The 23,854-nt window shown below is 35.5% G+C and overlaps 2 protein-coding genes and 1 long non-coding RNA gene across 3 annotated transcripts in view; 2 read left to right on the top strand and 1 right to left on the bottom strand.

Moving 5' to 3' along the window:
* The window catches only part of LOC101793936 (uncharacterized), a 57,086-nt gene extending 42,230 nt beyond the window's left edge, over window positions 1–14,856 (top strand). The window contains exon 14 of the mRNA XM_072027668.1: window positions 953–14,856. Within this exon, the coding sequence (XP_071883769.1) occupies window positions 953–3,400 (2,448 nt within the window). The 3' untranslated portion in view covers window positions 3,401–14,856. The remainder of the gene's footprint in view (window positions 1–952) is intronic.
* LOC119714467 (uncharacterized) lies at window positions 803–6,873 on the bottom strand. Its single transcript, XR_005261702.2, has 3 exons — window positions 6,735–6,873; window positions 6,307–6,377; window positions 803–935 (listed from the first exon to the last, which is right to left on the bottom strand). It is a non-coding gene; the product is annotated as an uncharacterized lncRNA (long non-coding RNA).
* On the top strand, window positions 13,944–22,541 carry LOC140001347 (uncharacterized). The gene is made up of 5 exons (XM_072032768.1): window positions 13,944–14,072; window positions 14,856–15,218; window positions 15,428–15,467; window positions 16,799–16,887; window positions 20,452–22,541. The coding sequence occupies exons 1-5, from the start codon at window positions 13,944–13,946 to the stop codon at window positions 20,674–20,676; spliced, it is 846 nt and encodes a 281-aa protein (XP_071888869.1). The 3' UTR covers window positions 20,677–22,541.
* The last annotated feature ends 1,313 nt before the right edge of the window (window positions 22,542–23,854 follow it).

The raw sequence follows: 23,854 nt of genomic DNA, 5'->3' as shown, positions 1-23,854 counted from the left end.
TTTCTGAGTTTTAACAAAAGCTAGACAAATTTTATAGGTCTTTTCTTGCTAATATTAGGAATATCCAAGAGGTAAAATTATAAAAAGCTAGCTGAAGGCAGGGAGGATTTGTGCAGGCACATAGAACTTGCATGTCCAGAGCAGTTTGAGAGTGTATAGCACTCTCCCAGTCTAAGGAGCAAGAGACTATCATAAACACTTTGTAATTTATTCCAGTAACATACATATCTTCTGTTGATACCAGAATGGTTTAACTGACTTTCAGGACAGTTAAATAAGTAAAGATTTTATTTACAAAAAACAAGCAAACAGACAAAAAACATTGTTGAATTTTAAAGGACCAATAATACTGGTCTTAATTATAAAATTAAAATATCTTGAAATTATTACTCTGCTCTACTTCTAAAACAATAACAGTGTTTCAGCATTTTAGTATATTTCATTATTTTTCTACATATCATTCTACATTAAAAAAAAACAATTTGCAGAATTTGTTAAATAAGAGTAAACTTCAAAGCAGAAAGACAAAAGATTTTCAAACTTAATAGAAAAAACATAACAATGTATCAGAAGATTTCCCAAGGGGACAGGTGGAAAAAGGTGTCTGAGAAGTGTTATTCTTCCTTCTGTTCACACTACCACTCTCACAACTTGCTGTTACTCTACCTTATGGGATGTGATAGTGGCTGAATAGTTAGTTTTGCATTCACGTTGAGTGCTTGGACAGTGAAAAACAGTACATTTGACATCAACAGGATGTTATATTCTTCTAATATGTATACATCTAAATTAATTTCATTTGAAATACTCCACCTTTTATGTTACCTTTTGTTCCCATCACACAAATTGTTTCTTTTCTTGTTCAGATGTTTCTGTAGTCTTTCTTTTGCTGTCATTTGTCCTTAATGTTTTCCTTCTTTCTTTTTAATTTTCTGCTTCTCATGTGGAATAGAAGAACAATAAAAATGTGAAACTTAAAAAAGATGGTAAGGGTGGGCTGAAAACCATTGATTCTGATTTCATGCAGAAAGGTCCAGAATTAGACTCTGGTTCTTTACAAAAGCAGTCTTCACTTTCAGAGTCACCAAGACAATATGCAGATTTAGAAAAAAGTAGTGCCTTTGTAAGGAAGCCTGTGGCCAAAAAAATTAGAACGAAAGGTAAATCTGAGCATGCACAAAGTGTTAGTACCTCGAAAAGTGGTGTTCAACAAACCAAGGACAAATGTATATTAGTGAAAAGGGAAAAAGAACATTCAGAAAATCCTGAAATTGCCAGAGAGGAAGTAACACATAGTTTTCCCACTGAAAAACAAATTCTGACTGAAAAAGCAAATTATTCAGATAAAAAATCAAAAGTTGTTAGATCTAAGCAATCCCTTAAAATAGATGTACTTCCATCTGCATCCAGTAATCAGCTCCAGATTGGTTTAATTGCAGAAAAATCCAATCTTGTTGAAAACCAAGGAAGTCGAGAAGCAGTAGAAAGTGAAAACAAAATAAAGAATGCTGTTGAAAAATCTAATAAATGTGAAAGAATCAGTGTCAGAGGGAAAGAAAATAATGTAGAGGGGAGGGAGTTTAAAAAAAAGGATCAGATTTTGAAACAAAGAGCAGTAACTATGTCATCATCTTCAAGTGAAGAAAATAGTAATGACCTTGCAAAATACATACTTAAAAGTAGGGAAAAAGAAGGGGACCATTATGAAGGCAGAGAGATCCAGAAAGCAATGAAAACAGTAGAAAATGTAAAAGATTCAGACTTAGAAAAAGAAGTCAGTGAAATTGAAGAGATGCAAGCTACAAACAACATGAAAGACTATGTAGAAGACACTGATATAAAAAGCCTAAATGAAGAAGAGACAAACTCAGAAGCTAAATCTAATGAAGAGAGACGGTTAGAAATCGAGAATGATGAGGAATCTAATCAAGAGCAGGAAAGTGAAGAGAGTGGAAAGGGTAAAAGTGAAAAAGAAAATGGATATCAACTGAATGAAACAGTTGATAGTGAAGTTGAACTAGGGGAGGAAGAAGAAGAGACTGAGTTTGAGAAAGACAGAGACGAGGTTTCAGCAGAAAGAGATGAAGATAAAGAGGAAAGAGATAATGAGGAAGAAGATGAAAGAGATGAATCACAGGTTGAAAGAGACACTGAGAATGAGAATGCAGAAGTTGAAGAAAATCATCAAGAAGATAGCACAGACCAAGGAGATGAGAAAGGCAGGTTGATAGAGGAAGAAGAAATATTAAGTGAGGGAGAAAAACAGGATATTGAGGAGGAGGAGGAGGAGGATGCAAAAGACAAACAAACTGAAAAAGAAAAGGAGGAAGGGCATGAAAGTGAGGAAGGTGATGAGAGTGAGGAAGGAGATGAAGATAGAGACAGGGAGCAACAAAAGGAGGTAGAGGCAGAACAGGAAGGAGAAGATGAAAATGAAGAAAAAGAAAGGGAGAATGAAGGAGATGAGGGTGAAGAGGGGGAGTTAGAAGAAGGATTGTCAGGGAGAGAAGAGGAAGAAAGAGATGAAGAAGAACAAGAAGAGGAAGATAAGAGGGCTAAGGAGGTGGAGGATGTTGGAGTGGAAGAGGAAGAAGAAGATGGGGAGGATGAAATGGAAGAGCAAAGAGAAGAGGAGGAGGCAGGGGAAGAAGCAGAGGTAGAAACAGAAGGGAAGGAGGGAGAAGAAGATGAAAACAAGGAAGAAGAGGAGGGGGGAAATGAAGAGGAAGGGGAAGAAGAAGAAGGAGAAGGAGAAGGAGAAGAAGGAGAAAGGGGAGTGGAAGAAGAGGGAGAGGAAATTGAGGAGGAAGAGGGAGAGGAAGTTGAGGAGGAGGAGGGAGAGGGAGCTGAGGAGGAGGAGGGAGAGGGAGCTGAGGAGGAAGAGAGAGAGGGAGGTGAGGAGGAAGAGGGAGAGGGAGGTGAGGAAGAAGAGGGAGAGAGAGGGGAGGAAGAGGCAGGGGAAGAGGGAGAAGAAAATGAAGAGGAAAAGGAGGAAGAGGAAGGGGAAGAGGAAGAAGAAAAAGGAGAGGAAAAGGAGGAAGACGAAGGAGAAGAGGGAGAAGAGGAAGAAGGGGAAGAGAAGGAAGAAGAAGGGGAAGAGGGAGAGGAGGAAGAAGAATTGGAAGGAGAAGATGAAAGGGATGAGGGACAGGAGGAAGAAGAGGAAAATGAGGAAGAAGAAGGGGAGGAAGAAGAAAAGGGGAAAGGTAAAATAAAAATTGTTAATAATAAGCTTCCGCAAAAGAAAAGCCAAACCAGGAAAACAGGGAAGACAGAAAGTTCTGCTGTACCAAACAGCTCTAAACAAAAAATGAAGTCCAAACAGCGTGTAGCAAATGGTTTGCATAATTCAGAACAATTTTGGAACAATGTGCTGCCTCATTATTTAACTCTAAAGTAGTACGGACTACTGGATATGCATTTTAAGCCTACTCAGGAAGATCTGGAACTGTGGTAGACTAATTTTAAAATGTAGCCAAAACTTTTTATTATACATATACTGAAGTGCCTATTTGTTGAAAAGGACTGAAGGAAATGTTTAGATTTGGGAAGCTCTTATGAGATAAGTCATTTGCACAGACATCTTAATCATATATGACAGTTGCTGAGGAAGGAAAGTGTGTATGCCTCAGATTATAACTTCATGCTGATAACATTAATTACACATTTTAATAGTGTAATCTTTGCCTTTGAATCAGATTTTTTGAAGTAATACATGAATTTTAGTTGCAACTTACTTGTTAATGTGCCTTATATGAAAAAGAATGTCAGTAAATCAAAGAAACACATCTTAAAATGTTAGTTTACCATATTCATTCTCACTACTTTTCTTCTGTTTATATAAAATGTTTGTTTGAGTATTCAGCATAAATTAAAGAAAGGACAATTTGCCAAATCTGCATGGATCAGTATATGGGAGGGAAATGGAAAGGCAAACCGGGGTAAATGGTAGCCTAGGCTTTTCCAAAGGCCTTAACATTGACTTCTTATTTTTGTGTGCACAATTATGTGCAAAAAGACAAACAAGAGCCTCAGAATTAGGCCTATATTGCAGTATAGTCAGAATACATTTGCTTAGTGATAATTTTTGACTATCACGTTAGGTAATTTGACAGAAAAGATGACAAAGATTCAGTAGCTGCCTACAAAAGTCTAAACTACATTAGTCATCTAACTCTCAACGTTCCCAAGGAGGGGAATGTATTTGTTGCAGCGTGAAGTATATATGTATGTTTTCAGGATCAGAGCTTAAGCTTCTTCTCATTGGAGGAGGTTTGTGTTTACCCTTCCTAAAAGTCACATCAGTGATCTCCAGAAAGAAGATACTGTAGTAAACCAAGAAACTAGATGGAGTAGTAGCAAAAGTGGTGTGAAAGTCTAAACTACTTTTGTAAATTACAAAGTATGCTAATATTTCTAAGGCTTCCTTAAAACGCACAAAAAAGATCTTGAAAATTATTTTTGTGATTTTGAAATACTGTGCTATTTCTAATAGTGGTTGAATCAGCAAAAGAAGGGAAATGAACTCTCGTCATTCAGCATTATTAGTTATTACTATGATAATAGGTGGTCTGAGGAAATTTTGTAAACAGATCTCAGTATTGACGTTCTCTGGAAGAATTATTATTTAAAACTTATTTAAAATGAGTACAGGAGAAGAAAGAAGCCAAAATGAGTAAACATCACTCAATAAAAATGTTAATGGATGATTATATTGAGATTATGAAACATTTTTAATGTTGTTTTGTAAGAAAAGTGACATTAAACAATCTTTGACACAGTGTCTCCTGAATTTATTTTCTCTAAAGACTGTGGTAGATTAATGATTTGCCAGTAGCTTCTAGTTCAGTTCAACCTTTCCTACTTCAATCACCCCTTTCATGTACCATGTTTGAAGGTAAGATCGATTTTAGTAACATGCTGTATGCAATAACTCTATCAAGAATACTTACTCCTGTGACTGTATTTTGTCCCTGTGAAATTAATTTCAACCTTTGGAACTTTCTGGAATATGTTATGCTGACATGAGTATGTGTAAGTCTTTGGAAAAGGGTAAGTACCCTGATATTGTGATAGACTGGAACAGACTGGAACATTTTAACAGTTAAATGCACTTCCTAAGAAGGCAGCTTACTCTAGTAACGGAGTGCTGTGAAAATACATACGTTTGAAACTAACTAAACTGTGTTATTTTATTTCTTAGGAAAGATTAGGATGTTACTGTGACTAAACTTAATACTATACTATTAATATTAACTATTAATATTATAGTAATAAGTATTTTTATAGACCTAAAACCATGTTTATTGACCACGGGCATCTTGGATACGATGCCTACTTGTTTGCGATTCTGAAATTCAGTCTTGGAAGAATGCTGTATGCTAAGAAAATTATGTTATTTTTTATGAATAATATTTGAGAGAGAGAAAAAAAAAATCAAACACAACAACACGAGAGCACTTTGAAACAAGTGATTTCAGGTTCCACATGGGAATAAATCTTCATTTACTGTTTGGGTGTAGTTTATAATCTAGATCCTTAGGTAAGTGGGGACCATTTGTTGTTGCTCTCTTAACACATGCTAGTAGTAAAAGTCTTCCCAGTGTTTTCTTGGAGTGTAAAAGAAGCCAAGTTGTGGGCATCTCCTCGTCTTTATTCTGTCTGGGTAAAAATTCTTTGAAATGAGAACTGATTTTATATTGCTTTGTGGATCATTCCTGTGGTAGGGGAAAAGCAGAGCATTGCTGCATCTCTTCTGATGGTTTTCCACTGAACAGTTACATAAATTGTACACTATGCCAATGTTTGGGGGGACTTTGGAACTCCATCAGCATAACTAGAGTGGAATTTTGTTTTATTTGACTCATGCGGATTTATAAAGCTTGGTAGTTGCGGTTTTATGGAAATTCAGCACATCCTTGATATTTACTATAGAAAAAAAGATTTATGTGCAGTACTTAAACAACATGGCAGAAGTACTCTCAAACTAGTTTCTAGTGGAGAAAAAATCCTGAAATATAGAGAGAAAACAACAGACATAATTGCCCAGACCAAAGGTCTATCTAGCCCAATGTCTTATTTCTGCCAGAGGCAACCTGTGAATGCCTGGCAAAAAAATAAATAAAAATATGTGACGATACTTTTCCTGTATAACCACTCAGCCTTCAATAATCTTTGCTTCAGAAGTTGTATCTGTTGTATATAATAGCCTTTTTCTTTCCTTCATTAATTTCTTACACTCACTTTTTGAACCCATGGAAGCATTTTGTGTCTGGTCCATGTTTTGGCAAACAATTCTTAGATTACCTTAAATGTTGTGTGAAGAAGTAACTCTTCTCTTTCTCTCGAATCTGTCGTGATACTTTCATTTGATGTCTCTGTATTAGAGAAGAGCATTAATTGTCTCATGATTTATTCCCTCATAGTTGTTACAGGGAAAAAGCGTTCAACTCTGTGGTTGAAACCAAGATGAGATCAAAGTGGTTTATTGATATGTTAATGATAGTTAACCAGCAATCAATGAACTGCACATCCAAGATCAACAGCAGTAACACAGCAGGTACCAACAATACTAGACCTCCATAACATGTTAATAAGCAGATGCAAATTTCTGAGCAGCCTTTTGCTGCTGATCTCAGAAACTCAAATCCCCACATACACCTTCATGAGCACGTTCACAGAATTGCACGTAAATACAGTTCTTCTCACAGCAGGCACAAGTTACAAGCACATACCTGATTTTCAGGGGGACGGGCAAATCAGCTATTGCCAAACACCTCCTGTTAGAGATGAGCGTGTTCGAGATTTATCTGTGCCCAAGCTGCTTCCTTCAATCTGCTAATCCCCATGCTGGTGAGAAAGCACCCCGTAACAACCCATACACATGAGGTGTGAGTCTGCTTCTTCACTGTAGCCTGTCCAGCAGCTGGCGTGCAGGCATCTGGTGGAGAGGCTGTTCTCTCCGGCCTTGAGGAAGTGCTGGTGGGGGAGGCCGTGGCAGTATCACAACCAGTTTTGTCCACTCATCTATTCCCACTTCCCTCCCCTAATGTCACAAATTGGTGCTTTTATACTTCTTTTCAAGCTGACTCCGACTTTCTTTGGGTTTTCAAGTCTCTTTGTTACCGTGTAATCCACCCAATGCTTATTTTAAACATATTTTGACATTGTCAATTTTCTCTTTGTCAAATTGAGGGCAAATGAATGCTTGAGTTTTTGGTATTCACCTTCCACGCACTTATATCTGTCAACACTGAATTTTGTCACCCATTCACTTTATGTAATGAACCCCCTCCGCAACTCTTCACCATGAGCTTTTGTCTTTACTCCCCAGAAAAACTACAATCCCTGTGATATCATGGTTCACTTCTTCCCAAATTGTTTCTGAATAAGTTGTACTATAAATTTTCCCTCATGCTTGCAAAATTTCAGCATTTAAATTTTGTCATGTTATACCTGAAAATATCAAACTATTCAAATAATTGTTCTCTTTGCGTAATTTGTACTGAAAAACAAAATTGTCTTTCTCCAAACTACAGAAAATACCTGGTTTGGATTAACTATGTTTTGTTCTGGTGTCTTATCTGGGTAGGTACATCCTTCTTCTTTAGTATGGGGCCATTAGGAATCATGCAGAAAAGGACGTTTAGCTTTTGTTTCCATTGCTTTTACATTTCCCCCCAAGCTTTTCTTAGCTAAAAGGTAACTTTCAGCTTATTTTCTCCATAAAGGAATGATACTTTATTGATCTTATTTCTCGGAACAGCAAACTGAATTTGCAGTGTGAATGTAGTCATTTGACAAAGGGGCTGAGATACCCTTGCTGGTAGAAATAAATAAATAACAATTAAAGGGCAAAGCATATTTTTATATTTCTTAATGCAATCTGACCTTTTTCTTAGGACATATAGACTAGATTTATGAACCGTGAACTTTTGTGTATGTCTTTAATTTTAAAATTAGTTTTATGGGAAGCCAAATCAAGTTCAGAAATAACAGGATCTTCGGACAAAAGAATGTTGTCAGATCTGTAGCCTGTAATAGACCACATGGTATCTGATACACAAGGGCAAATTCTCAACTCATTTCTAGGTATGCAATTCAGATAAATGGTGATGTTTAGTCCTGTAGCATTCTACGAGCAACCGAGTTAATGTTTTTCTTGCACCAATGGCAAACCTATAGTTCTGTCCTCAGTTAAGTTCTGAGCATGTTCTTGACCTGAAGTCACTCATTAAGTTATAATATTTTACACTTATAATATTTCACACTTTTTCATATGTTTTAATGCAGAGAAGAGAGGTTTGCTTATGCATAGTGAAAGATTTTGGTGAGATATCTTTGGCGTCAAAAAATTGCACTGCTGAGAGTTACTGAGGCTTTACTTTTCTATTGCAAAAAGACAAAGCAAGTACACTTTCCTTCCTCTGGGTGATGGGTAGGTTGCAGGGCAGCCTGATGGAATGTCCCAGGTTTAATTTTCTGGGTCTGGAGCTTCGTAATTTGTAATAAGTAGTCCTTTCACACAGAATTGTGTTAGTGGTTTGTGTGAAATGTAAAATATTTGTGGTTACATATTGAGAGTGAGCTATACAAAGGTAGCTGAAACTAGAATTATGTATTAAACAAAGCCTTCATCTGCATTTATACCTGAGGAGATGTAGATCACTCTAGTGTTGAAGAGTAATGTTTCCCACTTCCTCTATACCAGTGATGTTACAAGAGACTGCTGGGACATTCATCTGGAAAGTCAGCAATCATCATCATCGTAATACGAGTTTGGGGCTGTGAGCCACCCTGGCAGAGGCTGGATTTTCTTAAAAGGAAGTTTAAAATAATTACTTTCATTTTATCCAGTGTTCAGCCAAGTTGCAAAATGCCTCTCGTTATTAGAAACGCAGCAGCAGAACTACTGCAAAATGGACACTTACTGACATTTCCAAGAAAAAACAGAACAATGTAAACATTTTTCTATAAGAATTTCAAAAAAATGCAGAAAATGCATCCATCCATTCCCAACATACTTTTGACAGACCCTTTGTCTGTTAACATTAAGAATTCGTTTTTTTTTATGCAGCATAATATCTTTCAAAGACACACCAAATTTCTGAGATAATATATTCTGATTTGAAGCTGCTCATATTTCATCTGTTTTGCTTAGGTACCTAGGATTTGTTTTGGTATGCTTTTTTCAAGTGATTAAAGATTAAAGGGTATTTATGTAAAATGGTTTATAAGAAATTATATTCGATGTAAATAGTCTTCAACTTGTTTTGTGATTCTTCACAAAACACGCTACTTCTGCACAGTTGGTTGTTGGTTTTTTTGCTTGTTTATTTTTCTTTTCACCTTTGAAACTGATATTAGTTATTTGTTCTCCAAAGAAAGGAGACTTTTTGGAGAAGATACTGTTTTGTATATGAAAGCTGTAATGCATCTGAGCTATTTCACATGTTGACTTATCTTGGGAAATAAATAATAAAAATTTATTCTGACTTGCTGGAGAAAGTATCTTTTAGGTAATTCTATTTAAATCATTTTTGTAGTTAATAGATCAAGTCAAAATCTAAAGCAAACCTGAAAGTACAAATGCTGCCTTTTTTAGAAAGTAGTTTTACATTAAGGTTTCGTGCATTGTTAAGGAGTTGTTTATACTCAAACAAAAATTCAGAGAGGTATCTTTCTTCAGTTACTCCTACAATAAATAACAAGCCGGCAAGCCACAGACTAATTACATCCCAGCCAGCTGAAATAATCTGTAAGATACTGGCAGCAACAAAGGGCTGTCTAGTACTGTGTACTAAACATCACTGTACTGTTTCTGAGTGGTATCTGAAGTCCTGAAAATGCAATCAGATTTATTTTTAATGCAAAGTATGTATACTGCCAGCCTGCAACATAAGTGGACAGATCTGTGGAAACTTACAGGCCCTCTTGTTTGGTTTCTGGTAAGCAAACTGTTCTGTTTAGTAAAGTACAGTCAGAGATGACTTAGGAACACAACAAGGAAAAATGAGTCTGTTCAGTTTCTATCTACGTTGTTTACAGCTATTCACTATTTTACTCAAGGTTTCTCAAATGACACCGTCCTGTTAGAGGATGCAATTGTAGTGTCACAAATACTATTGCAGTAATTTGTCATCACATATTCATAGTAGTCATTGCATTACTGTGTGGGCATCAAATACTTTGAGACATTTTCTTCCATCATATTAACAAAAAAAACACAGCTATCATTAGAGTTCAGTTTTTGCGTGACATGTAGGAACAGAAACTCATGCCTTACATAAAAATTACTTTTGCTTGACTGTCTGCACAGTGTGCAGGAAATTACGAGTTCAGCATTACATTAATATTCCAGGACACTTGCATGACACAAGTCTTCCCTGGTAAGGGACTGTTAAAAGTATCAGATAATCTGTGTCAAATGCTCTTGACATAGAATTATCCAATTACCAAACAAATAAAACCTCATAGGATTCCAGATTTTAATTTTTAGACAAGGTACGGTGATGGGCTTTGCAGTTTACTGAAAATTCTTTTGGGTGTATTCAGCTGAGCTCCCCTGTTTGTCTTCATGAAAATATACACGGAAAGCCTACTTTGGCTTTTTGACTGCCTCACTGCTTGTAAGTGAAAGAATAAGCTTTTAAATCTCTCATTTGAGTACTCTCATTTGAATACTTCTATCTTTTATCTGTACAGCTTTTTCTTTAATAATCATTGAAGTGGAAAATACTTCTCTAAGGGTTAGAACAGCTGAGCTAATAGCTTTTCTATATTAATAGCTACAAAATGAAAGTCCAGTTCAAATTCCTAATGACATGGCTAGCACTATATGGGTTTTAAGATATTAAGCTTTCGCTGTAACCCCTAAATAACTGTGAGGTATGTATCTTAGCCTTATGAAGAATTTTGTAAGAAAGTATTTCCAATCACTTCACCTTATATAACTTGACATCCTTGCAAGATCAATATCAACAAAATGTTATGTGCCTACCCATCCATATATTTCTAACCCACAAAGGGTAAACAGAATGATTTTTATTGTCTTCTTCATCTATATGTAAATTAATGGTTAACATTGTTACTTTATATGCCTTGTTAGTAAAATATTAGCATAGTGTATTTTCCCAGCATAGACAATTCAGGGGTGACATTGACAAGCATTAGTGTCTCAGAGATCTTCAGAAGTTGTAATTCCTATACCTCTTCCTCCTCAATCCTGCATCAAAAAAGGATGGTCTGTAGAAGTGTATTTTGTCATTGTTCTTACCAGTACTTTACAAAGTGAGCATTAACTCCCGTATGACAGCATTATGTACTGTGGCCCATAGATCAACCTCTATAGAGCTCATACCCATCTTCCATGAGTCGTCTTCACAGTGAAACTCCTATTAGGTGTGCATTTAGTTCAGTTGTTGTACTATATAAGAGACCCACAGGATACTTTGGGGCATCTAAAGGCTAGACTGGTAAGGGGGGGAATCTGTTCCTTCCATGATTAAAAACTCTGATAAGCAATTGCAAATTTGTGGCTGCTTGGCAGAAGGTAGCCAAAGAAGCCTGTAGCTAACTACCTCATTCTCAGCTGTCTCTATAATAAACTCCTCTGTGGATTATGAACAGTTTCCTGGACAAATAGAAATATCTATTCTGTAGACCAGAACTTCCCAGAATTTCTTAGTGGTACACATAGGAATTACAGATTTATTTTTGTTGGTGAGTTTTCACAAGATTTTAAAAAGATTTGAGAAGATCCAGTTATATTTTGTCAGTGGTTCTGAGATTCTTCCCTAGAAACATAAATTGGTGGTGGCAAACCAAAAATATTTTGACTTCTTGAGGAGACTTGGAAAGATACCATAAGACTTCCCCTTCTGAAATGTTCAATATGGACAGCCAGGCTGCTAGAGCTCAGATTCTGTAAATTATGTGAAACAGTGAAGGCAATATCGAGAAACTTGGTTCCCAGCTGTCGTTTGAGCAAGGTTTACCATGGGACATGTCTTCAAGCTTCACTGTGATTGTTTTTTGGCTAGAGCATGACAAGAGGTCTGACAGCATTATGGAAAAGGTTATTTCGTAGTGCTGACAACTTTTTTGGCCTTGAAGAAACTGAAAACTCAGGCTTAACTGAAAGCCATTTCAAGTACTTTCCATGTATATTCTTTGCTGCTATTGACTTTCTGTGTGTGTCCTTGACCAAGTCATCTTTTCAGTGTCTCAACTTTAGAATTAAAACTATTGAAGCTATTCTTACAGCTTTATCTTTCTATGACCAGGGAACATAAAGTGAAACAAGAAGATAAACCTTCTAAAGCATGATGATGGAGAATAATGCAGTGTTTATGCTAGGATGTATATTTGCTTTAAATAGTACTGTCATACTATTCAGGTATTTTTAATGGCCTGACGTTTCATCTTTTAAAGAAAAAAGGATGTCTGTAGTATGGCATGCTCATCTGTTGTTCACTTACATTGGTAAAAACTCTCCAAAACATGCCTGTTAATGAGCATGCAAAAGTGACAGTAAGTAAACTATGCTATCGAGAGTTATCATTGAAAACGGGTTATTTTAGAAGTTGAAAAGATGAGGTGACACCTCTGCCAAGCTGCAAGTATAATCGGTGGGAATGTGGTCTGGCTGGGAGGCTGTTCAGTTTAACAGCAGGTATAAACACCAAGTTAGCTTTTCTTAGTTACCTCTGGTGGATATGCTGCTTGTCATTAGACACATTATCTGTGCATAAGAAACGGTCTTGAAAGAAAATATGCTTTGCACTGTTATATTATGTTTTGAATATTTAGATGAGGGAGAAAGCAGGTGTGAGTAGATGGAAAGCTGGAGATGAAGTGTGAATAAAGGTGAGGCCAGAAGTACAGGTGATTTTTGAGATTGCATTATGTAATTGAACAAACGAGGATTGGAAGAAGAGCTTTTTCAAATCAGTTTGGCTTTGGGAACTAATTTTGATGTGAATATGTCATGGCCCTTCAGAACTCAAATCCTAACTGCTTTTATTAACTACACTATACAGAATGTCAGCATTTTTGTTGTTGATTGCTTGAATAATATCCCCATGTCAGCACAGCTAGAGATCCTTATATGTGTTTATAGACTGGGATAAATGGTTTTGTTGGTTCAAAGCTGGACAAAACTTTTCTTTTAACTATCTTTACCTTATGCTCCATTTAGTAGAGGAATGTTGCATAGTGCATACATGTGCTATTAATCATAAATTTTCTCCAGTTTGCAGTGACTAAATGGAGTCTCTTCCATAGGCCATTAATATGCTTAATATCTCTGAAAACTGTCTTAATTGTAAAGGAATCAAAAATAGAAAAATATTTTTCACAGATGTCCATTCTAAGTAATTCCATGTCAATCCTACAGTCCTCTGGAAGATTGTGTGTTGGAATTTTATCTAGTGGAATTATTTTTACATTTTTTTGCAAATCTTGTGCATGCATTATCTCTAAACACTTCTGTATTTAATATTGCAGTGTCCTATAGTGGTACATTGAAGCCTACAGGTAAAGTATACCAATGATAAATAACACCACTTCCAAAGGAGTTAAGATGAAAACATTTTCAGTTTTTATTTGAAATACTTTTATTTCAAATGCTTTATTTGAATAGTTTTTTATTTGTTATACTGATATCTAAGAAACAACCTTTTTCATCTCCTAGAGAGGTGAAAGAGTTATTTGCTTTTTCTTTCCATCATAGATGTCTGAACATATTATAGAAGAATCAAGTGCATATAGAGTTTGTCATGTTTAGTTTCCTAATCAAATTTCTCACTAAAACAAACAAACGAAAAAATCAAGGACGTTTCAAAAAACATTCACACCCTTCCAGAAACCTGCTGTCATTTTCCTTATCCTTGTTCCAAATGCCAGCAGACAGGATTTTTGCAGTTATTGTTAGTGTTCTTTCGATGACTTTCCACTGTGCAGAGCCCCAGGGAAACCACAGTGGGATCTCCACATGGAATCTTTTTGCACTGCTCCTGGGAAACTTCCCAATAGCACACAAGGTCACAGGACCAGATGGCAATGTAAAAATGGTATGTCTAAACAGGATGGAGTGTGTCAGCGGTGCTGTTCAGTCTACACGCTGTGTGAAAAGATATCTCACCCAAACACTTTGCACTTAATTTCTTTTGTAAGACTTGAAATTTCCTTTTTTTTTTTTTTTTTTTTTTTTACTGGCATACGTAGCTGGCAATATAATATAACATACTACTAGGATGCTTTTGGTTTCCAGGTGCTCCCTGTAGCATCAGCGTGTGGTCTTTGCTGATAGCCCACTTTCACAGCCATTCACAGAATGTAGCTTGTTCTCCGCAGATATAAGACGCTGAAGGGGAAGCTGATGCAGAAGCATGCAGCTCATGAACTTTTTGCCCTTACATATGGTAACAGGAAATTTGTTCCATGCATCACGAAAGTTCTGGCTGAGTTAAACACTTTCTTAAGGTGAAAGGATCTTTGAAAATATTAACCCTTGCTTTTCAACATAGGCAGAATTATTCTGATGAAAAAGAAGTCTTTTCCCCATTTTGAAAAAGTAAGTCATGCAGTGGCAAAGCAGTTGATATTGCATATCAAAATGTAAGAGTTTGTGGTGTAAACATGAGCTAAGTCAACTGTGCTCACAGATAAGAGACATAATATTTCTTTTCTGAAGGCACAGATCTGAGGGCACAGTTATATTTCTGAGAGTCTTTGTTGAGAGTGAACCTTGAATAAGGACTCCTGTCTGATTTTATCTACCTTAGAACATTTTCTTTTGCATTTCTTGTTCTTAGTCAAGTAGTGATGTGTATGATGAATTGTTGTATGGTTAGCAGCACAACAGTATCGTGCAGCATGCATTTCAAAATCCTTTTTTGGCCATCTTGTCAAAGGAACAAAACTCATCTGGAGATGAGGAGACAGATGAAGAAGAAGATGAAGAAGAAGTGGAAGAAGTGGAAGAAATAGAAGAAGAGGAGAAGGAAGAGGAAGATGAGGATGAAGACGAGGATGAAGAGGAGGAAGAGGAGGAGGAAGAGGAGGAAGAAAAAGGAGAAGCAAAAGAAGAAGAAGGAGAAGCAGTAGGAGAAGAAACAGACAAAGAGGCAATGGAGGAAAAATCCAAAAAAAAGAAACATCATAGTAAAACACCTGAGGGAGAGAAAAGCAGTAATACCACAGTGGAAACTGTAGAGGTAAAATCTTTTACTCCTTTTAAATTATTGTCTGTGAAATAATTTGTTTCTTTAACTTGCATTTATTTTAATATTGCTATCTTAGAAATGTGAAGTTGTTTGGGGTGGTTTTAGTAGAGGGAAGAATACATAGGTAGGTGTTTATAGTTAAACATTTTATTTTTTAGCAAGTTTGAAAGTAGAAATTTCATTGTTTTGTCTCTCTATAGACAGAAGAGACTACTCAGAAAGAGACCATCATTGAGCAGGGTAAGAGTACAATTCCTAAGAACTGGACCATTGTATAAATTCTAAAAAAAATATAAAACTTTTCAAAAGATAAAATAATCTCTATTATAAAAATACTGAACAACACAGTTACTGTCAGTGGTTGGTTAAGACGTTCTTGAGATAAAATGAGGTTTGAGAGGCAAAAAATACTACTAATTGTTAATGAGTTGCAAGAAAAAACAAAACAAAAAAAAAACACAATGCTTTTCCCAGTTATGTTTTGGAGGGAGTCCACAAAAAAAGACTTTCTCTTAAAAGGATTGATTTACTGAAAAAGAGCAGTTCTAGTTGTGAAGTATTGGTAACTTGATTATTTCTCAAGCAACTTTAGGTGCCACGTTTCTTCATGTCAGTGGACTAGCTTGTCAGAAGTCTTGTAACCCCACCCACCAATGCCATTTCCTCATTATGTTTGTGCATAAACAGATTATTTTCGGTGGAACGTGGTAATTTCTGAACACCATTCAAAGAGGCTGAATATCTGAGTCTAGATGTTGCTTGTAGTTTTGAGGATAAGTTGAGCAGGCTGATAACAGATAGTCCTTTAGAAAGCAGGGGAGCATGAAGTTGGCTCCCCTATATGCAAGACAACTCAAAAAAGCTTCTTTCTCTAGAATTTTAGAAATTCTAGAATAATCTGCAATTGGTCTTTTGTAAGAAAAAATAATGGTGATATAAAAAAAGATAACTCCCTTTAATAATGAAGAAGCCATGCCATTTATCTTCAATATTATAACTGGAACAGCTTTCGTGGAATGGATGCTTACATATTTTCCATCATTCAGTGAGCTGGAAGTTTTGGTATTAAGTTCTAAATTTGTATCATTCATGCAGAGAGTATAGGAAAATTGAAACATGGGAATATCAACTCAGTTGGAAACCTTTTCCTTCACCAGAAGATTCTATGGAATAAAGATTAATGCTGAACAATAACTCTTGCCCTAAAAGTCAGCTTTTCCAAATTGGAATATATTTTCAAAATCTGTGTACAAGACATTGTGTTATGTCCACAATAGGAAACTATGAGTGTCCAAGTCAAAACATTTTATATCATCTTACTGCCATGTTTATTCTGTTCTGGAAAATCAAGCATTTGGAGAATAATACACGGGCCTTAATATAGAGAAATTAAAAAAATAAAAAACATTCTTGTCAGGCTAGGCATCAAGTTGAATTGAATACTCTGATTGCTTAAGATACACATTTTATTTAGTGACTTTTACTTCATATATAATTTGAATAAGAGGTCTTTTTGATCCAAACTTGCAAGAATTGGAAGGAAGTTAATATAAAGGTTTATATTATTGTAGAGAAAGAAAGCACTGGCAACCATACTGTGAATGATTCTTCAGAGAACACTGAGGACCAAATAGCTGAAGGAATAGCTGGGAGAAAGAAGGTATGCGGCCTAATTTTTCCTTCTAATTTTAGTAGTGACCAAGAAGTCAGTGGTCAGTTGCAGAGATGAAGCAAATGCCCACATTTACCTGAACTGCAAAACCAGTTACACTGCTGAGCCACCCATTGTTTCTGTTTAAATTTTGATTTTATTTTGTGATACCCGTGTGTGTTACTTGCTGTGGAAGTGTTTGTTACTATGCTCTGACCATGGATCAAAATTAAACATTTTGTCATCTTCATATTGGAAGCTTGTGTATTAAGCATGTATATCAACATTTTTCTGACAGAGATTGTAAGACATGCAGGTTGGTGCGTATTTTATACTTCTACTCCCTGCCCTTAAAATTATAGAGGGTCTTATAACTTTAGATGTGCCACATACCTCCTGGCTCTTTGACTCCAAAATGTTGATGACACCTACAGTTAGGGAAAGAACAGAAAATGCTCATATTGACAGCTGAGTGTGATTATAACATTAGTGGAACTGCACTGCAGAATGATGGGATCCTACTGCCTATGGATGTATCCAGACATTACAGCAGTGTCGTAATCCACTGTAGACTAGATCATAGAATCATAGAATTATTCAGGTTTTAGAAAAGACATCTAAGATCATCCAGCCCAACCTTTAACCTAGGACAAAAGTCCACCACTAAACCATGCTACCAAGTTCTTCATCGACACGTTTCTTGAAGACCCCCAGGGATGGTTACTCAACCACTTCCCTGAGCAGCTTGTTCCAGTGCTGTACAACCCTTTCAGTAAAGAAATTTCTACTAATATCCAACGTAAACCTCCCCTGGCGCAACCTGAGGCCATTTCCCCTCATCTGATCATTTAGTGCTTGGGAGATAATACATAGATTTAGGTAGATAGAGAAGATAGATAATGCCTGTAGCTTAATGAAATTTAATAGCTACTATTATGGAAAAAGGCCAGATATTTAGTATTTTTTGTTGGGATTTTTTCATGTGGTAGCTCATTATCTTCTCATGTTCTTAATGTGTCTCAAAGTATTACAAGCTGCTCTTACCATTGGATTTTTTTTTCCTTGTCCATTTGTAACATTGCCTTTATTTGAACATTAAAACAGTAAACTAGAAGGTAAACTGAGATAGTGGGAACTAATGTATCTAAACTCTATTATGAGTGATCAAACTAGACTTGGAAGTAATGCAGAAGTCTTACAGGGGAAGGAAAAAAGTTGTCAATTCTTCATTGGTAAATGAAAGTATAATGAAAGTCAAATGTGAAATATAGTCAAATAAAATAAATAAAGCTCAAATAAAGTCAAATGAAAGTCAAACGAAATATACAACTCTATTGCCAAAGCAGATTTATTAGGGTTGCGTGGTAGGAGTAAGTGTGCACCTTGCATGTGGACAATGGACACCTCTCTCATGAAATCCAAATTATTACACCCATCACCCACAAACCTTCAGCTGAGTTGTGTGCATGTCCAGCACATATCTATGCTGTAACTGTCGCTCATTTGTGACTTGACTGGACTCAGGTGTAAGCCAGGGCCTCATGAAGGTTTTGCCATTAGGAGGAGGAGAGAGAATGATAAGTCCCCATTTGCAAGGAGGAATGAATATATAGCCAACACACAAACACACACACCAATTGTTACAGATTTAGCTAAGATGGAATACGTTTAGGGATAGCAGAATTCCCCACTAACTTGAGTGTACCCTTTCAACTCACAAAAATATCTTCCAAGATTTCCTCTCAAAATGGAAATGTTAGTAAGGAAAAATACAGCATTGTACCTGGGAAGAGACACCGACTCAGACTACAGACTGAAGGGAGTTTTATTTATATTTTATATTTATTTATTTTGTTTTATTATATTTTATTTTAAAAGTAATCACCCAAATCTCCAGCACTCCTTCTTGCCATCTATATGTTTGTGCTGTCTTCTGGTTTTACACCAGCTTATGTGAGGGAGAAAAAATGTGAGGTTAAAAATAAAACTAAGTTATATTTCATAATAGGGAATGTAAATGGAACAGTCGCAAAACTGGAACTTATATCGTGAATAACACAAAACATAAGTAGCTATTTTAAGTATTGTGTTGTTGCAGTAAAAACAACTGTTTTGTGAAGCTATAAAAAGTTAAGAGGCAGTTTTATGACTTTAACTCATGTTAGGCTAAAAATATTGCAATATATTTCCTTTATTAAATTTTATTTCCTTTATTTTATATATTTTCTATGTATATGTAATATATAGATGCAATATATTTCCTTTATTAAAAAATGTCTTCTGTTGATACATTTGCTCTGATGAAGCTTATAATGGGGAATTCTCTAAGGCATATACCCAGTGGTAAATTTTGCAGTAAGAAATAGCAAGTGAATGAAAATAAGAAAGACGTTACTATAATTAGTTTGCAAGTAAGCCACATAACTACACTTTTGATGTTTCAAAGAACTTCTCTGCTATTCCCAGAGTTATTTCTGTTGCCCTTAAAGAATAACTGTGTGATGCTTGACCCTCTCATAGGCAGAAATCTTCTGATACAAAAAAGAGATTATTTAATGTATTGCAATTTATTATTAAAAAAAAAGTTTTGTGTATGTAACTGATGGTTAGTTTAATTTGGTTTCTTCTACAAGCAAGTATATAAGTCAGTCTGCAAATTGTTATACATTGTTTTAATTAGCCTAGTGAGAGTATTTTTGAACAGTGAATGGCTATTATGTATTAGTGAGAGTTAGCAAGAACAGAAGAAAAGATGTTCTATTAAAATAAATCATAGTATTTCTGTCAGTAGAAATGAGAAAAAGCCCATTATCACCTGATTGTGTACAGCACACCCATAAAAGACAGGTTGTTACTCACATCAGGTTTCAGTGAGGTGAAAGCTTAGGAGTTGATTCTTATGAAACATTAGCTAAATAATTTTTCTACCATGTTTCCTCTTGAAATCAGCAGTTCAGCTAGTTGATCTTGTATCTGTTTCCAACATGCACTGATTTAAGATATATATATATGTGTATATATATGTGTGTTGAGGTATACTCTACATGGAACTTCTTACATGTTTAGGACCCAAAGGCTTCTGCAGAGACTGGCTGCTGTGTTCCCTGTTGAACAAAGTCCTTAAGCACCAGTTAACTTCCAGCATGTGTATAGTCTCATTGACATAAAAAGATATTGTTCTTAACTTTAATGGGACACATGGTTATAATGAAGCATATTAAGCATTAACTGCTTTGGGGCTTTGCTGATCTGAGCCTTTATTTCTGGCTCTTTTCTCAGACTTGTTTGAAAGAAGCACAAATAATTTTGCACCACTTGCATTATTATGTACAAACTGTATAATGTGCAATTTGGCAAAATTAAATCATTTTAACTTCTTTTATTAATTTCTGCTACTTTAACACATTTCAAATGGTGCAGCAGGGTGTTTTTCATTAGCAGTTTTTAAATAGTCATATTGTTTTGAAAAAAAAAAAAAAAAGATTTATTTCACCAAGGATAAATTTGTGACCTAAATTGACCCTGTTATATACAAAAGGCATTTTTATTTATTTATTTATTTTTATACTCCAGTTTTCCCTGTTTAAGCGAAAGCCACTGACAAGCCAGAAGAATGTATGTAACAGAAAGGAGGATTTATCTGGAAAGCCATTCCAGAGTGAACAAGAAAAAGAAAAGGAAGATTTATCTGGTGAAGACAGTAAAGATGAAAATCAGAACCATACATTGGAGAATTCCAAGGAAACTGTGACTAACCAGGATAGAAGGATGAAATCTTCTACTTGTATTTTACTCTAACACTGTTATAATATGTAAGAATGTGACAGTCTTAAAGCACATAATACAATTTATACTTGAAAACAGTTACGAGTTACTGAAGCTGTTGATGGTTGCTTTGATTGATCTGATTGTTGTGATTTTAAACATGCAGACCATTTTCTTGGTATTTATTGGTAATTTTAATAGTTGCAATTGATATGTCTATCAGAATCTTGCTGGAGTTCTGTGGCCTTAACTGTTAGTGTTGTAAAACAAAATATATTTTTTTACGTGAAAAGTTGAATACAAGCATTTCATGGTTTTTGGTAAATAACTTTATTCTGTTTCAGTCTACAGATCACCACTTTCAGTTTGATGCTCCTGCAAAACTATAAATATTTGATGTTAAGATATTATTTGACTTAACAAACTGGGTGAGAATATTGAAGTTCACATTTTAAAGGTGTACTCACTTGGTACAAAAGACAGTACACACTTATATGTGCCTCTTTCTGTTTTGACTTAAAAAAATAGCAATAAACACCCTGTGTATATAACATGTAGGCCCTCGTTGAGGAAATTACTTAAGCGTGTGCCTAATTTCATAAATGGCAGCAGTTCCATTGAAAACGGTACCTCTAACAATGACATAAATATGTAAGTCAGAATCCTGCCAAACTGGGAGTTGCACAAACATCTCATCTCTGAGAGATGCTGAATGCCTTCACTCCTGCTGAAATCAACGTAAGGTGATGGGACTCTCTCCTCACAGAATAAAAGGTGGACATCCTTACTGTAGTTTCAGTTGGATCCTAATGCTATAGTCTTTGAGCATCCATACTTTAGTCAGCCTCCAGTGAAGCTTTTCTTACAGAAGAATGCAATAGTAGTTACAATGGAATACCTCGATATTACAAGCAGATTGCTGTGGGCTATATATTAACACTTTTTGCAGGCAACCTGGCTTTTCTTCAGATGGTGATTAGAAAGAATGAGTAATGAATCCCGTTACTGGCATGGATGAGCAGAATCTTTGTTGTTTTAATTAGTCCAAGAAGCAAAAGTGACAAACCCACTATTGTAATTACCAGCATTCCCTCTCAATGAAATCTGATTTCTGAACATTTAATCTAGATAAATAGGAAATATAACCCTTACCCTGATGAATCTGATCCAGTATCTGCTTGTCCCTTACTCAGATATGCATAGTTTTTATGAATATACACAAGCCCTAGGATAAATTATAAAATAAAGAATTAATGCTAAACTGAGTACTTTTCATAATACTTTGCAAGGGACAGGTGATCTCTTTAGAAAACCTAGGAATACTGGATGCTTGGGTCATGCATTGCCAGAGTTACTTAAAATCTTTTTGTTTTGAACTGTTACTTTCCTTTGGGCTATACTTGAGTTCTGCAACGAAATGCACATGAGATTTTTATTTTTTTTCCCAGTGTGCATTATATTTACACATTTTCTTGTTTTCCAAAATGTATATGTCATTTCTGCTCTGCTTGGATAGTATTGTGAACAGTAAAGTGGGAAAGGAGGGATAGACCAATAGTGCCCTCAGTAATTTAAATGAGCTTTAGTTATTTTTAAGGGGAGAAATTCAGTCACAGAAATTATTACCATAAGGACAAATACTTCTCTTAAATGTGAACTATTTAAGAGGAAAATAGTACGTTGGAGTGGTAATTATCCTTGAACTTAATGCTACCAAAGTTTACGCAATGGAGTCTAAGCTGATGTTCACCAAAGCTGGTTTCAGGAACTTGTATATTTATCTGGTCCGTACCAGATGGTCCAGTTTGCTTAGGAAAAACCAGCAGCAAATTAATCAATTCAGATATCTTTTTTACATGTCTTCCTCAGAAATAAAAAAGAATAAACAAGTAAAACAAGCTATATGAAACTGTGTATTAATTTAAAACGTCTTTAACAAGTTCACAACCCTTGTGAAAAAATGTAAAGTACTTTTATTATGAAAATAAAATCAACTTTCATCAACTAAACAATAACAAAAAGATGTAGAAACATTTGCGGTATATTTTTGTATCGTTTGGTACTTTCCCAAAGATAATTTATATCTTTATTCCTAGATTTCACAGCCTTTTTACAACTGAGATCGTGCTTCAGAATTTCTGGTTTTCTAAAATTTCATCATCGGAGCTACCACTAGGTGGAGGTTGTGTTCTTCGAAGGTGTAACTCTATCGTCCCAGGCTCTGCAGCCAGCAGTTTTCCTTCCCGGGGCCCCCAAAAAGCAGTTAACGATACTCTATCAATTCTGATTCAGAATTATCTGAAAGCTTTATCTTGTCTGGTTTATCGCTTTTTGCTTTAAGGTCCTCTAGTACCTTAACATTTTTATATAGTGCTATTTTTTTTTTTTTTTTTTGTAAAGTGTAAGAGCGAAATACATTCATAAACATTTAAAGGCAGAAAACACAAATCACTTGTATTTCTGAATATATACGTAGATGTTCAGTGGGGAAACTAACACAGAAGTTCAGGTAAATGTTTGGTCTGAAAAAAAAAACTTCATATATCTTGCTGATGTATACATGAATATATATGCTGACACATAAAAGTATGTGTATATATACTAAGATACATATATATACACATATGTATGTGTGAGTATATGTTTGTAAATGATCAATAATTTATATATATGACCAGAAATTACCATTTCATATGTATGTTGACATGTGTTTGTTTGCTGATTTCCAGAAGCACAGGATTCATTCCTGCATCTATCATTCCTATGGACGTTTGTGATGACTGAAATAGAAAAGGAGAGAACATGCTGTTCAGGCAGTACTTTCTATACCCAAAGGTTATACTAAAATACCGAATGAACTTCGTATAGCGTTTTCCTTGTTCTTCCAGGAAATAGTTATATAATAGGCAAGCTGTGTCCAACTTTTGTCCCTAAGGAAGGTTTTAAGTCATGTTATTGTCATTAGAGTAGTTGAAATGAATTAATATCATAATGGTAAACTAATGTAAGTCCCGATAATCATGTATGCACAACCTAATCTTATGTGATTATTGATTAATTTAGGAGGGGTTCACTTGAAATGAACTCATGAATAAGACGCTAAGTGCCAGCTTTTACAGGTGCCTTTTGACATCTAGCATTTTTTACATTTAGTCAAGTGTATCAGAAATGCTTGCTTGCACCCAAAACCCATTCTCATTCTGTACTCAAT

The sequence above is a fragment of the Anas platyrhynchos genome, chromosome 1, assembly GCF_047663525.1.
Source record: "Anas platyrhynchos isolate ZD024472 breed Pekin duck chromosome 1, IASCAAS_PekinDuck_T2T, whole genome shotgun sequence".
Taxonomy (NCBI): Eukaryota; Metazoa; Chordata; class Aves; order Anseriformes; family Anatidae; genus Anas; species Anas platyrhynchos.
This window is presented reverse-complemented; position numbering and strand designations above follow the sequence as displayed.

What these genes read in the sequence shown, in the direction of transcription:
- LOC140001347 (XM_072032768.1), top strand. Translation starts at nt 13,944, where the DNA reads ATGACTTTCCACTGTGCAGAGCCCCAGGGAAACCACAGTGGGATCTCC. An exon ending in CAGATGGCAATGTAAAAATG is followed by an intron (nt 14,073 to 14,855) that starts GTATGTCTAAAC and finishes TTGTATGGTTAG; the next exon opens with CAGCACAACAGTATCGTGCA. An exon ending in GAATAGCTGGGAGAAAGAAG is followed by an intron (nt 16,888 to 20,451) that starts GTATGCGGCCTA and finishes TTTATACTCCAG; the next exon opens with TTTTCCCTGTTTAAGCGAAA.